This window comes from Carettochelys insculpta, chromosome 30, assembly GCF_033958435.1.
Source record: "Carettochelys insculpta isolate YL-2023 chromosome 30, ASM3395843v1, whole genome shotgun sequence".
Lineage (NCBI taxonomy): Eukaryota > Metazoa > Chordata > Testudines > Carettochelyidae > Carettochelys > Carettochelys insculpta.
The window spans coordinates 5,140,824-5,156,427 of NC_134166.1; the positions used below are offsets into that span (position 1 = coordinate 5,140,824).

A 15,604-nucleotide genomic window follows, 5' to 3' on the forward strand; every position below is an offset into this window, starting at 1 on the left:
ACAGCTGAAATGTTCCACTATTATAATTATAGATTGGTGCCCCATTATGCTAGGCCCTGTGCATAACACACAGTTCCTTGTTTCCCAAAGACCCTACTTACAGTAAAATTAATTCAGCCTTCCAATTCTATGTTGCTGCTTTGGCTGACTAAGGTCTCAAAAAGCTTTCGCCATCCATGCTTTTGCTTCATATCCCATATGAAATTAATCGAGCAGGTCTCAGTGTAGCAGTCAGGGGACAAGCATCCACATCACACAAACAGCCCTCTTCCTGGAAGCCACAGCACACAGGGAAAGGACTTAGTGGACTGTGGAGATGTTTTCCTCATGCTCTAGAAAGAAATATCGGCAAGGAAGGCAGAACCAATTTGTCATGCTGTTGCCTCTGGTCTGTGGCTCAAAGATTTGAGCCCGGGCTTGTGTGTTTAGTAACTTTCACAAGCATCAAATTCACCCGCTAACACAAAGACAGTGGATGTGGGAGAGAGAGGGGTACCCGGGCAGTCCCACCAGAGACAGCAAAATGCTCATGACATGTAAGGAGCCATGTATTGAAAGGCAACGTCCTGCACAGGCACAACCATCAGCATCTCTGAAGTGAGCATGAAAATGACATTTAAAAGTAGTTAGGAGAAAAGTCCAATGTAGACTGGCATGCACAGCCGCACAAGAAATGTACTGTCTGGCCTGCCAGATAAAGACTCAGTGGGTCATAGACCGTAAGGGGGGAGAAATAACAAACAGAGTGATCAGGAGGTACAAACATCTTGTACTTTATTAAGCCAGTCGATGTGTTCCAACCACGGTCAGACGCATGCCATGAAATCAGAGATCAGAAGGCCCTGCATGCCCCATGCCCATCCTCTCTTACATTATCAGACAACTGACTAACGTGTGGTGCTGCTCCCCGACGAGACGCATCGCCTGGACTGTAAATCCACAATGGTGTCTACTCCTCCCTGGTTAATATGCACTGAACTGCAACTCCACAGGCCGGGGGTCATTTGTGCTACTAAATGTCTGGAGGGGGAGCGGCTTTGCTCTCAACCTTGGTTTTAATGTTCGCAGAAGCAGCAGAAGGACTGGGTTACAGGAAAGCTGTCCCCCTGGTATTTCCCCTTCTCATCCTGATAGACCTCAATTTCATCCTCACCCTACTGTATCCCCCCCCACACGCACACACCTCCTTTAAGCTGGTACCCTCTAGATGGCAAGAGCACAAAGCTGAGTGGTTTCAAATGGCTTTCAAACAATCATGTGACCAACATGGGGGGACAGAGTTGCTTGGCACAGCCTTCCCATACAGTACCCTGCCCAACACACACCGAACAGTGTTTTGCGCCCACAGCTACACGTAAAGATGGCTGCTGGCAAAACAAAACCTGCCACTGCATGAGAAATCAAGGATGTCACTAGCCCCCAGAAACTGACAGTCTCAGGGCATGAGGCTGTCGTGCTGAGGCTTCTGGGAACCCAGCTCAGTGGAGAAAAACAAAAGAAAAACAAAGCCCAGCAACACGCAAAATGATTAAATTAAAAATAATGTTTTAACCCCATAAAGCACTTTTTTCTTCACCAGCACACTGGGCGTCAAGACTCTTGAGCAAACATCTCTCCCCAGGGGATAGAATGGACCTGGTCTAAGAAAGGCTTGGTAGCTACCGAATTAGCACCATTTGCAATAGCAGATGATGAGCTGGCTTTCAAGGCTTGAATGATGCAGTAGGAAAGCTTGGAAGGTCAGTTTGCAGCTACATCTCAGGGTGGCTGTTTCAAACTCTGGGGGAGGCTTCCGTAAGACCCAAACCACAGGGTTAAGAACCTCCACATGCTAGCTCTGAGGGCCACAATAAATCCAGTCTCATTCCCTCACTGGCCTTTCAGTGATCTACCCTCAGAACTGGTTGGGATCTGGAACCTCCACTGCAGATCAATAGAAGTGGTCACCTCTGTTGTTTTGAGCAGTAGACTGGGATTTGAGATTCCTGGATCAAGTCCCCTGCTGGTTGGTCAGCACAACTCCAGTTATGTATTTCATCCTGGCTGTGTATTGTTAAGAGACCCATGCCAGCAAATGCTAGTTGAGAATTTTGATCCATCACGAGTTGGAGAATCAGATCAAATGCATCCTCCCCTGCACATCCCTTGAAAATAATCAAGTGCTGCCTCCAGCTATAGGCTGTCAGATAATGTTTTATAAGAGGAAACAATGTGCCATCTTCCTTGATGCCTTGTGCTATGGCTGAGCTTTTTCAGACTCAAGACACTGTTTTTTGTCCCTTTTCCAGTTTAGATTCAATCCAGCAAGGGCACAGAACATGTGTTGCTTGCATTGAATCATAGCTGCATGTTTTGGAGGACAAAAGCATACGTGGAGCTCTGCAACAGACGTCTCTGAAAAGTGATCATCCTACCTGAAGCTTCCTATCTCATTAGAAAGAAAGTGGAAGCTGTGTATGGAGACAGCAAAAGGGTAGCACGCGGGTCCACTCCACCAAGAGGCAACTACCACTCCTTATGACAGGATAGCCACGAGTCTTTCCCATCCTCCTTGATGACCACAGCACTTGCAACAAGACCAAAAGACCCTTTGCAAAGGCAATGCAACAAGATGAGGATGTTTATAAAATACAGACACGCTCTTCCCCCTTTAAAAAAAAAAAAAAAATCATGCCTTGATTTCTCTTTCCAGACACACAGAGGGATCTCTTTTTAGCTCTGCAACACCTACTGTCACCAAATCAACTGGAAGTTAAAAACACCTTCCAAAAAGGAAATTTTAAGTGTCTTGCCTGCTGGAATGCAACTGTCAGAACAACCCCAATCAACTGCCTGCACAAGTGGTTGCGGATTTCAAAAGACGGGAAACAGCAGCATCCACTTGGATGTCTCTTCAGTGCCAAGGCTCATCCCCTAGCATGAGCCTCACTTCATGGTCACCTTTGTGCAGTGCAGGACAGCTGCTCCCTACCTCCAGTCTGTACGTGATCCCTGAGTCTCACAGTTTGGCTCAAGGGTTCTTTTCCCAATTTTCAGTTGCACTGTTCATTTGGAAATTGGTTTCTGGGAGACTGAGTTTCAGTTTCTGCTTATCTGCCCTGCTCTCCCCCTCGCATCTTATCCATGGCCACTGGAATACACCCCAGCTGCAGGGCTCCCCGCCAAGGTTTCCAACATCAGTTACAGTAGAATTATTCCAGTTTCTTTACAAAGCCAAGACAGCATGTCTCAGACAACATCCCAAGACAGTAGAAAAAAATAAATATATTTCCTAGGACAAGAGGTGATCAACTATGTGACAACGCTTCACATAGTGCAGATCTTGCTTCTGCTACAACTCTCTCATTGCCACGGGTTCCAGTTGGCATCCTACTGAGAGGAGCTGAGCAGAACTCTCTAGAGAGAAGACTGATCCACCCTCTAGAATTCAAGTTGACCTAAACTTGTGGGTCCCGTAGGGAGTGTAATCTAGTGCCCTGGCTAGTACCACGTCAAAATAGGGACAGAAACAGAGGGCAAATCTGTTCGCATTCTAAGCTACACCGCTCTGCTCGTTCAGCTCGAGTGGGAGGGGTCTCACAAATGCATCGTTCCCAGGGAGGGTTGGTTGGTTTGTTTTACTTTTTGCATCTCCATTAAATAAAAACAAGAACTAAACGGAAAAAGACCCATTAAAAGCAAATAGTGGATTGTGTGGGAAAGGACAAGTGCCATGCACCGAACTCCACCCGGGGATGTGCCACAGCTGAAATGTGTAAACACAGCAAGACACTGGAACGGGATGAAAGTCCTCATACAGCAGTTTGGTGAGCAGTCTTCTTGGCATGGCCTTGTACAGCACCACACCTTTCAGGTGAAATCTGTTAGCAACACTGACTTCATACATCCTCTTCTGCTTTTCAAAGGAGTAAACATCACCTGGAACCAAGCAACCAGGCTGCACAATAATCTAATCTAACCTGCATGGCCGCTGAATCCTGTAGGATTCATTCTCGTCTGAACCACAAAAAGGGACATTTAGCAATACTAGTCTGATTTGCTATGCTGGCCTGCAAGGATTGGAGACGGTTATTTTTTAAATGATCCATTCAGTCTGCTATTAATAACCAGCAATAACAGCTTGTGATCAGGCCACATTAGAACAGCCTTGCAGTGAGCCAAATTCATTATTTGCATAGTTGCTGCTGGTCCAAGTAGACGGCAGCATCGAAAGTTCAATGACACAGACCAATGGCAAAGAGATGCTTTGACATCTACCCGCTGTTTTACAGAGATGTGCTTTTCATTTCCAGGCATCAATGCTACCAAAAGTCAGATGGAGGATGCACAGAGATGGTGCAGGAGGGGAGGTTTGTGAATTTACCTTGCAGGAAGCAAAGGGAACTCATTCCAGTGTCTGCACAACTATTTTCTTCCCTGCCTTTATGGATGTTGCTGTACTGACAGAAAGGCACAGAAGTCCATGGGCCAGTTCTGACTGACATTGACTTGCAGTGGTCACTGCTTTTCCTCACTCCTGCTCCTAGTGACTAAGCAAGCTCTGCAAACCTCTCCTGATTGACACAGAAGGATTGGCCACCGAGAAGAACAGAAGAGAGTGTTGATAACTTATGAAAATCCACTGTTCCTGACCCCAACAGCCCACTGCAAAGTAAGGAAGGGAAATTACAGGCCCTTTGGAGGTGTTTTCAGGGCTGATTTGTCTCATGAGTCTTAGCAGACTCAAGCCAAATCAACAACCCTTGCCACTGTCTAAGCAGTCAATGCAGTTCCATTATGACTACCAGCAACTAGTCTGGATTGCATTTCACCATTATCCTCCCCTGCTGAAAGACCTACACTGGGAGCGGATGTCCTTTAGGAGGAGGAAGAAATCCTTTCCCCCATTCTCTCAATCAGCCCAAGCCAGACCGACCATGGCTCACAACACACGCAACAACTACAAAAGCAGGAAATGCACACCAAAGCCCTAACAGAATAGGGAAGGTTTCCGGCTGGTGCTTCTCTCTACAGGCAAAAATCGCTTTGCACTGCCCCCAGTATGGAAGGGGGAGACGGAGGAATAAATAAATTTGTTCCTAAAACTTTACAGAAAGTTTTGGGAGATTTTTGCTTTTTTAAAAATAGCATCATCATTTCTGTTTTCTCTTTAAATCTTTAACATCTGAAGAGGATCCAGAAGCCCCAAAGGAACTCCACTTTTTTAAATCTATATGCTAAGAATTAAAAGAAAGAAGATGGAAAAATTAATTTAAAAAGGTGTTCATTTTCCTGTCACCAGATTCTCAACAAAGAGCACTCTTTGGATCTTTGTCCCCAGTCCCGGAAGCCAGCCTCTTCTGTTACTCCACTTCCGCTGCGTCCGTTTCAGCTCGTTTAAATAAAGTACATAAGAGGAGCGGCCAGCCGATCGGGGGTGACCGAGCTGGCTCTGTAGGGATGAACGACTGCCCATCTCTCGCCCATCCCTGCCGACCGGGAGAAGGGCAGATCTCTTCTTGGTCTCGCTGAGGTGTCTCTCTCCTCAGAGCTGCTGACACTGCTGGAGCTGTTCAATCATCTGTTCAGGGAGTGAGTGGTGGGTGTTTTTTGCGTGCGTGCCGGAACTGGATTTGTTTTTGTCATGGTTGCTGCTGCTGCTGCTTCGTGTCCGAAGTCTCGCCTGTGTTTTGTTTCCGTCGTTCAGACCCTGCGCGTTCTGAGAGGGGGAGAGAAAGGTACACCAACCCGATGCCCTTCTAACCGTCAGCCCATCTCCTTCCACTGCTTGTAGAACTCCAGCACGTTTTTTACTTCTACACTGGCACTGGCTGCTGCCTGGAGAGCAGACTGGGGACAAAAACAAGACAATCACAAGCAAAGGTTATTTTAACTGCATTGCCAAGAATGGAGGATGCAATTTATCTAAGCCCTTGTATGACCACCTGTCACCACCAGATGGGCCTGACACATTAACCATGGAAGCAAATCAGAGTTCTTCCACTGACTGGAATGGCAACTGACTCAGACCTGGACAACAGCACCACACACTTCCACAGACCAGCGTTGGCATGTACGTGACCTGAATCCGGACGGCCACTGGCTACATGTCCCGCTTCCACCCCCTTCAGGCCCAGAGAAGGGCAGGGACAACCCCCGCTCTGCTCCAGGCCCTGCCTCTTCCTGTCCCACTCCACCCCATCTCTTCCCCATCCTTGTCCTGCCCCCCCCGACTTCTTCCACCCAAGTGAGGCAGGCCTGGGAGACTAGTAGAGCTGGTGCCGGTATCAGAGTGTCGCCCCCCCACCACTGCACTCACAGTCAGTGGAGGATAAGCAGGGCAAGGTGGCTCCAGCTGCTGTGCTACCCTGGCTGCATCGTTCCACTTCCCCATGTGGAGCACACGGACACCGACACCCCCACCCCCACCGCTGGTGTGGGGCAGCTGAGGGGGCAACGCATTTGGGGCCATCTTGCTCCGTTTCCCCTGCCACTGCTGGTGAGTGCAGGGGGACCGGACCTCTCCTTCAGTGCCAGGCTGCGCTTCCTCGCTGGTCTTCCCACCAGCTGCTGGCTGGCCTCTCCCACTCCCATCACTGGGGAGGGGGCACATAGGCCCTTAGCTCTACTGATAGTGGTGTCCACACCATGATGAGTCAGACATCTTAAAGGGGTTTAAAAAGGTATAAGTAACAGTTATGCCCATTCCAAAGACTCTGAGCTACCACCGTAGCCCTAACACAAACAAGTATTAGGTTTACCACCCAGCCTTCTGAAACAAAGTACACATACAAGCCCAGGGAGAGAATTACACTTGTGGCCAGGATGCTGATGCTGAATTAAGTCTTCTTCCTTACCTGAGGTCAGGAAAGATTTTGTCAGCCGCTGTAATCCAGTTACCCTCTCCCCAGACACTGACCTGCATGGGTGCAGAGAATTTGCTTGGATCATCCAGCTGAAAGCCAGTTATGATGGTAACCATCCCTGTGGTGTCATCCTCTCCGTTCCCTTGGGACACAGTCAGCTGTTTGCAGCTGTCCAATATTTTATAGAGGTTCCTGTCACATTATTGTTTAAAAAAAAAATCAGGTCAACCTTTGTGTCTGTGCAGACAGATAGTGATTACCACTTATTTACAGCAGCATAAATATCTCCAGCTGCAGGGCAGGCATCATCCTCACAAGAGTGCAGGATCTCCATTCCATTATTTGTATTCCAGTAACATTGAGGTCCTCCAAGTAAGATCATGACCCCATCACGCACACCCAGAGTGAGAGATTTGCACCCTCAACTGGCTTACAATCGAAACAGAAAGGCAGACAAAGGGCAGGAGGGGAAACTGAGGCAGAGATAAGGAAAGTGACTTGCTGGCCATGACACGGATAGGAATAAATCCTGAAATCATGAGTAGTGTTCCCTCCTATTTTTCCCACCCATGTGTGGAATGAATTTTATTATGCCCAACAACATGGTACATCACCCATCTCCTCCATAGGCAACAAAATTCATGTGACGGGAGTAGGATCAAGGAGTTTAGAGTGTGGGAGGGCCTGGGGCAGAGGGTTAGGTCCAGCTGGGGGTGTGGGCCTTGGGGTGGGGGTGGAGATAAGGGGCTCAGGGCTGCCAGAAGGTTGGGGTGCAAGCGTGAGGGCTATGGGGGTGGGTCCAGGGTGAAGGCTACCCTGGGGCTGCGATGGGGAGAGATGACTTGCCCCAGCTGTGTGAGACAAGAGCAACACCTGGGCTGGAGACATGGAACAGATGTTTCTCCCCTGGCCACAGAAGGTGTGGTCCAGGGCACCTCTCCCACGCCAGGTCTGGCCCAGGCTCAGCTGGAACCAGAGGAGAGGAATCTCTTCCCATCACAGCCCTGAGTGCCTGCACAGAACTGAATAGGCCTCTGCACGGCCATGTGGCCTTGCAGCAAAAAAGGGAATTTAGATCCTGAGTACCACTGGGACTGGCTGCCTGAATATAAACTGTGACATTGGAATCTATTCTTCAGACTGCTATAAAAACTCCATAACAATCTCCAGTGGAAAAGACACTGAACCTCACAGCCCCTTTGTCTTGCACATTTTCTAACAATCTGAACAGGATCAAATCTAGCACCCCAAATTTACACAATCAGTCCCAGTGGCGGGGCATCTAATCCCTAGAGCCACCTTGCACGTGTGCAACAAGAGAGTACGACAACTCCAGAGTAAAGCTCCCTCTATTTTTTATCAGTAGATTTTGTTCTGTGCACCAAGGCATGTGCAGACGTGCACCACCAATGAAACCAGGTGTTGCCAGTTACAGGCACTCTGCTAATCAGCTGGGCAGCATCTCAATCTCTATACAGGTATCTAAAAGGGAGTCATAAGGAGGAAGGAGAAAACTTGTTCTTCTTGGCCTCTGAGGATAGAACAAGAAGTGACGGGCTTAAACTGCAGCAAGGGAGGTTTAGGTTGGACATTAGGAAAAAGTTCCTAACTGTCAGGGCGGTCAAACAGTGGAATAAATTGCCAAGGGAGGTTGTGGAATCTCCATCGCTGGAGATATTTAAGAACAGGTTAGATAGATGTCTACCAGGGATGGTTTAGATAGTACTTGGTCCTGCCATTGGGGCAGGGGGCTGGACTGGATGGCCTCTCGAGGTCCCTTCCAGTCCTAGTGTTCTATGATTCTACTGAGTGGCTTCCCAAGCGCCCAGTTTACAGGGAATGCTGCTCCAGAGGTTGAGCTAAAATGTAACCTTACCAGGCATCTAAATCTTGTCTCTTCAGTTTATGCCTCTCAAAGCTTTTTCCAACATCTTTCTGGCAGCGAATGTACCTGAGGAAAGAGCAGATTTGCTGAGTCTATGTGGAGGTTACTGAAAGGGCAAACATCAGTATTTTAAAGGAAATGACATTGTGGGATTCTAAGTATGCTGGTTTCCTCAGTAATGTTAGATGTTTACCAAAGGCAGGTGGCTGCCCAGTTTTCCAATTCCTCATGTCTTTCTCTAGTCTCAACTAACCTAAATAACTCCATGTTCTCACCTCATGATTCCCTAGTTTCCTTAGTAATCTCTTGTGAGAAACTTTGTCAAAGACTTTCTGAAGAGCAATTAGATTATCATATGCAGATTTCCTTTATTCACTATCTTGATTCAATCGATACTGGTAGACCAGAGAGGAACAATTTCCTATATCACCCCAGTGCCTTTTTTAAAGATAGAAATGGATGGTGGCACATCCTGGACCTCTGATATAAAACCTGATTTTAACTCAAGTTTGCAGACTCTGTTAGCAGCTCAGTGACTTCACTCTCAAGGGAATTTCATTACATTCTACATGCTTAACAGCCTTTTGAAATTCTGTTGGAAAAATCATTCATCAGTTCCGGTCCTAAAATGCTGTGTGGCAATAAGCACCTGCAACACCACACACCAGAAGTGGCTGCACTTCATTTTGAAATAAAGTGGTCCCTCCACGTATGCAGAAATCGTCAAACAGAGTAGTTTTGGATCTCCCATGAACTGCATTAAATCATCATACTCTCTGTAAGCAGTGCCTTCTTTGTATTGCCCTGGCGTATATTTAACTGTTCCCATTTTGTTTTTATTCTGTGTTTAATTGGTATAAGCACCATTCATACATTAAAAAAACAAGTTTATTTTAAAGCAACAGGTAAAGGTTATTACCTGTTTCCTTTCTTAAATTCTGCCTCTAAATATCGGATGCTGTCACGTGCACCTGCATTCTCCTTTTTCAGGAAGTCTAAACCATCAATCACTGATAAAAAACAGAAGTGAGAAAGTTAGCTTTATGGGTTAAGTCTTGTGGTGTGAACTCTGGGAGCTCTGGAATTACCTCTGACACATGGCCACAACTTCTGCTGCTGCTAAACACAAACTAATCTGCTGCTGATATGGACCTTACTCTAATTAGCTGACAAACTACATTAGACTTCAGCCTGAACTGCAAATCAAAATGGCCAAACAAGGACATATGCAAACTGAAATTCAGCTGCTGAAGCAAGGAGTCTTGTGCTGGGAGTAAGCACTGAATCTACAGCCTCCAGGAACAGGACCCTCTATCCACAAAACAAGGCTGGGCAAGCTCTCCTGCAATGTCCTGGCATTGCTCTACCTTAACCTGAAGCAGTCACCTGAAGCAGGAAGAGAAGTTTAAATGAAACACTCAGTCCTTGACTGCTGCTGGCTATGTAAACAAGATTGTCAATGGATACCAGCTGTAGCCAGTAGTCTGAGATGTTGACACTCTTCAAGTGCTGTGCATATACACAGAGCTATGCAAAACAGAGTGTCCCTGCCCCTCTGAGTTTGCAATCCACAGGAAAACCAACTTAGGACAGATGTTCAGCCACATGGGAAGAAGCCAACAGAAGGTGGATTTACGGAAAAAACAGCGTTTCAGGAGAGGGTCTGAAGGAGAGATGGTGTATGGAAGACAAGAACGGGTTGCTCTAAGTGCACAGGGTATTACAAAGTGATACACAAATCAGGGGATGGGAGAAGGTAGGCAGCATTTATAGTAATTCTCACCTTCAAAGCCCCTCACAAAAGGTTATGGGAATGGGAATGGCCCCACTAAAATATGGACCGAGAACTCCATTTCATCTCTCACAAGTCACTAAAACAGCCACCAGAATTCAGGCAAGGCTCACAGCAATGACGGCTGAACCCAAGGTAACCTGGCTGTCATAAGACTGAATGGATTCCCGGGGCATGTCAGCTAAGCCAACCACTGGCCAAAGCTCTGCGGCCCAGGAACCCGCTTCGCATATGCTTTCAAAGAGCCACTAGCCTCCCTTGTATTTATATGGGAACGCTGGACAAGTTTCACAGGGGAAATCTACACCATGGTTCCCTCTTCCTCTGACCTACTGGAGGCTGCTGAGCTGGGCCTGTTTGTCAGCAGAGCTCAGCACCTGACAACACCTCCAGTTCTCAGCTGTGGGATAGGGAGGGCTGCCCAACGTTCTTCCAGGGCATGCAGTGCTCTTGAAAGCCTTTGGGCTCAAACCTCTTCCAACACACACAAGCAAAGGGGGCAAAAAGGAGTCTCACTGTACCTGTGCGAGGGATGATGAAGATGAACCTCCCACTGGTAGCTAACTGCCTGATGATGCCAAGGTGCTGGCAGAGAGCTTGGGTGTCTGGGACAAGATAAGGAGACATGGCAGACTGAGCTTTGGGCTGTTGGAGACTCCCCTCCAGCTGAGACACCTCCAGCTGAAACAGGATAGCAGCAATACCAGGTTAGGAATTGATGCAGAAATAGAAAGAGTGAAATCCTCTTGCTGTGCGCAGCCCAGCCCCTCCACTTCCCCACTCGCACCGCACAAGCCCACATGATCCTGACAGGTATGTTCCTCAACGCAGCGGCAGGTGAAAACTCCCTTGAAGCAGGGGATAAATTTCCCCACAGCCTCAAATAAGGCTGCCAGTTTAACCCGCTACATTTCAGCAAGAAGCACCTTGGTGAAGGGTTTGATCCTGCCTGTGCTGAGCCAGCTTTGGTGCCTGAGTAGATTGACCATTTTTACTTATAACTCCATTAATGAGGAGCGTATGCAAATTCCGTACACAGAAAGATATTTCCTGTTATTGCCTTCTTGACAACAATTCACCATTCAATGGATTTTCCCTACCCTTTACAGAGAGATTATACAATACATACAATCCACCTCAGTATACCCTTATGGACTTCTCCAAATCTGTACCAACAGGAGCACATAACAGAAATAACACTGTGTTTATAGAGAGTGCCTCATACCTAAATATCTCCAACTTACTAATGTTTTAACTAGGGCCCCTGAAAGGTTTATACTACTTTCAAAGGACTAAACCATGATGGAATCGGAGATCTTGGCTACACTTAAAAAGCAATTCAGTAGCAGGCCTGGAAATAGGACCCAGAAGTCTTGACCGTTAGTGCCCTCCCTCTGACCACAATAGCTCAATTAGGCAGCATTGTTTTAAGAGGCAGATCTCTACAGTTACGATAATATTAAGTCAAAATAGAAGATCTGAGCTGTTTGTTGTTGTTGTTGTTTTTGTCTCTTTAAAGAATGAGAACAGTAATTGTGGCCCAGAAAATTATTTTTCTTTGAGGGGTTGTCTACACTTCTAGGGTTTTTTTTTTTTCCCTTCCAGAAAAAAAAATGTGAAGCGTTCATATTGCCATGCACACAAAGTCGAAATACGTGGGGGCTTTTTCCCCTCAAAATAACTCCAGTTCTGTGAACGACTTTCATCAATCCTCCTGCCAACTTTCAAGGCTGAAAACGAATGCATGTGAACAAAGCACAGCTACCATCAGCCTATGTTAACGGCGCCTTTTGCAATACTCTGGCTTTAAGTAGTGTCTGTAAATGTGAACCCTCCATTTCGCAATGCTGTGGCTGCACAAATGCAATTTTTCAACTTTACTTATTTTGAGCTTGGGAAGGGGGAAAAGTATCGCTGAAAAAAAAACAAAACCATGCAGTGTGGACACAGCCTGACAGTGTACTGCATAGAAAATTTGGAGGCCCAGGTTCATTAGGAATCTGGACAATTAAACACTAAGCTAACAGACTCTGGGTTTCTAGTTCAGAGCTGGGATCTCATACCTGCAATCGGAGCTGAGCCATGTCTCTCATTAACCTGTTCCGACGAGCTTCTTCTGCAGCCTAGTTATAAAAATAAGAGTTAAAAATAAATGAGCAGGAAAAATGTAGGCTAATGATTAGCATGTGCTTCCAGAAAGGTACTGAGAAAGGGGGAACTAAATAGCTCGAGGGTCTGGTAAAGACAAGCAAACAGGTCACCAGATTAAAGCCAATCCAAGTCAACAACCGTAGGTGCTACCATCTGATGGTGGCTTACATGAAATGAGCACATGGATCTCCACACAGCACCGAAGTCACCCTTGTGGTTGGGTCACCTTGTCAGCTGTCTCACAGATGGGAGCTGAAGAATGGATTCCTATCACTTTCCAGGGGATCACAGAGGCAAATTCTGGGGGAGCACTATGGAAAATAGCTTGGTCCTGCCAATTCTTGGGCTGTGCCTGTTCTGTCCAGCAAACTTTTGATCCTCCATGGCTGCAAATCTGGGATAGAGCTTTTCCCATGCACCAAGACTACCAAGTAATGATCTGCCAGGAGGTGGAGTGGCTCTCTAGAGCCAATTCCTGGCAGTAAGCTGGGTGATAATGCATGTGCCACTTTCATTAGCACACCAGATTATTTGTGACTTTTCATTCAGAACTCAGTGGGGCAGATTATCCTCTTACAAAACAGCAAGACTCAGCAGTAACAGACTTTTATCCCTAGCTGCACTTTGCTCCTTGCAAGCAGCTGCCCCAAGGGGATCGTAGCCAACCTCTCCTCTCACTGGGCACCAAAAGCGTGTCCATTATGAGCCATTACCTAGCTTGTTAAGGAATAAAATGCCAGGCAGAGGAGCCAAGGGCAACAGTAACTGGATGAAATGTTTTGCTGAAAGCATCATGACAAAGGAAATCAGTAGCACAGAGTGCTAGCCACTATGCTGTGTGGTTTCAGCCTCTACGATGACTGAGGTTAGGAAGGTTGGTTCCTAGGCCGGAAATTACACTTGAAATGCCTGCACGTCCCAGGTCAGAGCCCCTGTAAGACTCTTCCAACTCACCATGCGGAACTGGGCTTGGGCCTGATGCAACAAGTTGTCCTGCTCAGCTTGAGCGATGCTGATGAAGATCCCAACCTCGGAATTAAACTGCAGGATGCTGCCTTGCAAGTGGGTGATGAAGTGGCCAAAGCTACGGATGCAGCAAATACGAATCACGGACTGCAAGGAACGAGACGGTTTGACATGAGATGTATCACACCCCACTGGTTGCAGCCTGTGCTAGCTGAGAAGCTGGAATCTAAACTTTTAGAAAAAGGTGGAAATGACTAAACATATTTACACACCCACACACCACAAAGAGTGAAAACAATTGTGAATGTTCCTGAAGATGCGCGCGCTCTCTCTTTCTCTCTCTCTCAAGGTTCCTGCAGATGAAGGACATGAGGGGTGCAGGAAAGTCAGCCACAGTGCTTTGAAATTTTTGCAGTCTGGGTTTTCAAACGCCAGAACACAGACGAGAACAATGACACCCAGCTTTTCAGAGCAACTTGTGCTGACTAGTTCTCTCTTTGCTGGCCCCAGGTTTGGAACCTGAAGAGGAGTACAGTCTAATTCTAGGTGACACAGCCAGCAGCACAGCTAAGTGGGCTTTGGTAAAAGGAGGAACAGTACTTGAATTTGGACAGTTTTATCTTGGTTTTGGTGCTCTCTGGAGAAACTCCGAAACACAAGGAGACTTCCAAGAATTCTGCCCAGGCTTCATCAACCTGGAACATCAGATTTCATAAATGCAGCTTCCAGATTTAAAAAAAAATCACTTAGCAAAGGTGGACAAACATTAATGTGTTCCAAGTCCTTACCTAGTTCAGCGACTGCTGAAACAAAATTAGACTGACCACTACTCTACTGTTTCTCTTCTAAATGTCTCATCTTCCCCTTCACAGGAACAATCCCAGCCTTTTTACTCTGCAGCTGCACTAATTAGAGCCGTTCTGTGCATAAATATGGCACAAAGCCCATTCTTGTGTAACTGCCAGTTGTCCTCACTGACACTGGGCTCTTGGAAGTAGCCTGCAGATTTTGCAAGGTTCATCCCAGATGGGGCATTGATGACACTGATTTATTCAGTCAAGGAGAATGAAGGGTTAAGCATAGCAAAGAAGCCAAGAGGTTGCAGCTCTGTGTTGCTTTAAGGGGGAAGGAAAGTTACCAGACAGTGCCCGACAGTGGGGTGGAGCCAGAAGCAACATGAATCATCCTGAGGTTCACAAATGTATTTCAGTTTGGGGCACGCTTTCCCACTCATTCTGCGTTTTCAAGGTATGAGAAATCTTTTTTATCAAGCAAACCCAGCCAGGACCAAGAATCCAGAGCTCGCCTATCCTCACCTCCTCCACTGCTGAGAGCACGGGTCTGTCCTGCTCAAAGTTAAACCTCTTGTGTGCATTTTTCAGAGGAGGCAGGTTACGGAGTGCCACATCTTCTGGAAGCAGCAAGTTGGTGCTCAGGTCTGGGAGCTCACAGCCAATCAGTAAGTCCTTGATCTCGTTACCCAGAGACAGCCCTAGATTATATTGGTGGAGAAGGAGAAACAGTAAGATGTGATTGGTCATCACTCATGCCAGGACGGCAACAATCAGAAAATTTTTTGCAGTGCTTTATGTTCTTCAGAGCTCGAGCATGTTGATCACATGAGAATGTCTAATGCATGCTTCCTGTTTTAAGGTTTTAGTCAGTATGTGTTATAATCAAGCACACTGCTTCTGTACACTGACTCTCCCCACGGGGTGTAACTAACTTGAACCAAGATTAAACACACCAGAGGTTAATGCAGACAAAGCCTGATTCCCCTTTCAGTCATCTCTGTAAACAGAGGAGTTGCTCTCACCCTGCAGGATAATGAGCTACAGACACCACGAACTAGGTTTGAAAAACTAAGTTGCATCTGTGCAGGGAGCATTATAGTTCAGTGTTTCTCAGCCAGTGGTATGAGCACCCTTAGGGTTACACCGAGGTCTTCCAGGGGGTACCTCAACT

At 46.8% G+C, this 15,604-nt stretch overlaps 1 protein-coding gene across 2 annotated transcripts in view; it reads right to left on the bottom strand.

Annotated features, from left to right (window-relative positions):
• Nucleotides 1–755: 755 nt before the first annotated feature.
• Nucleotides 756–15,604, bottom strand: part of SMG5 (SMG5 nonsense mediated mRNA decay factor) — a 47,385-nt gene continuing 32,536 nt past the window's right edge. For both annotated transcript variants that reach the window (XM_074980785.1, XM_074980786.1), the window contains exons 15-22: nt 14,956–15,131; nt 13,628–13,786; nt 12,586–12,645; nt 11,044–11,203; nt 9,650–9,740; nt 8,722–8,796; nt 6,899–7,037; nt 756–5,829 (exon numbers count right to left, since the gene is read on the bottom strand). In XM_074980785.1, the coding sequence (XP_074836886.1) occupies nt 5,746–5,829; nt 6,899–7,037; nt 8,722–8,796; nt 9,650–9,740; nt 11,044–11,203; nt 12,586–12,645; nt 13,628–13,786; nt 14,956–15,131 (944 nt within the window). In that variant the 3' untranslated portion in view covers nt 756–5,745. The remainder of the gene's footprint in view (nt 5,830–6,898; nt 7,038–8,721; nt 8,797–9,649; nt 9,741–11,043; nt 11,204–12,585; nt 12,646–13,627; nt 13,787–14,955; nt 15,132–15,604) is intronic.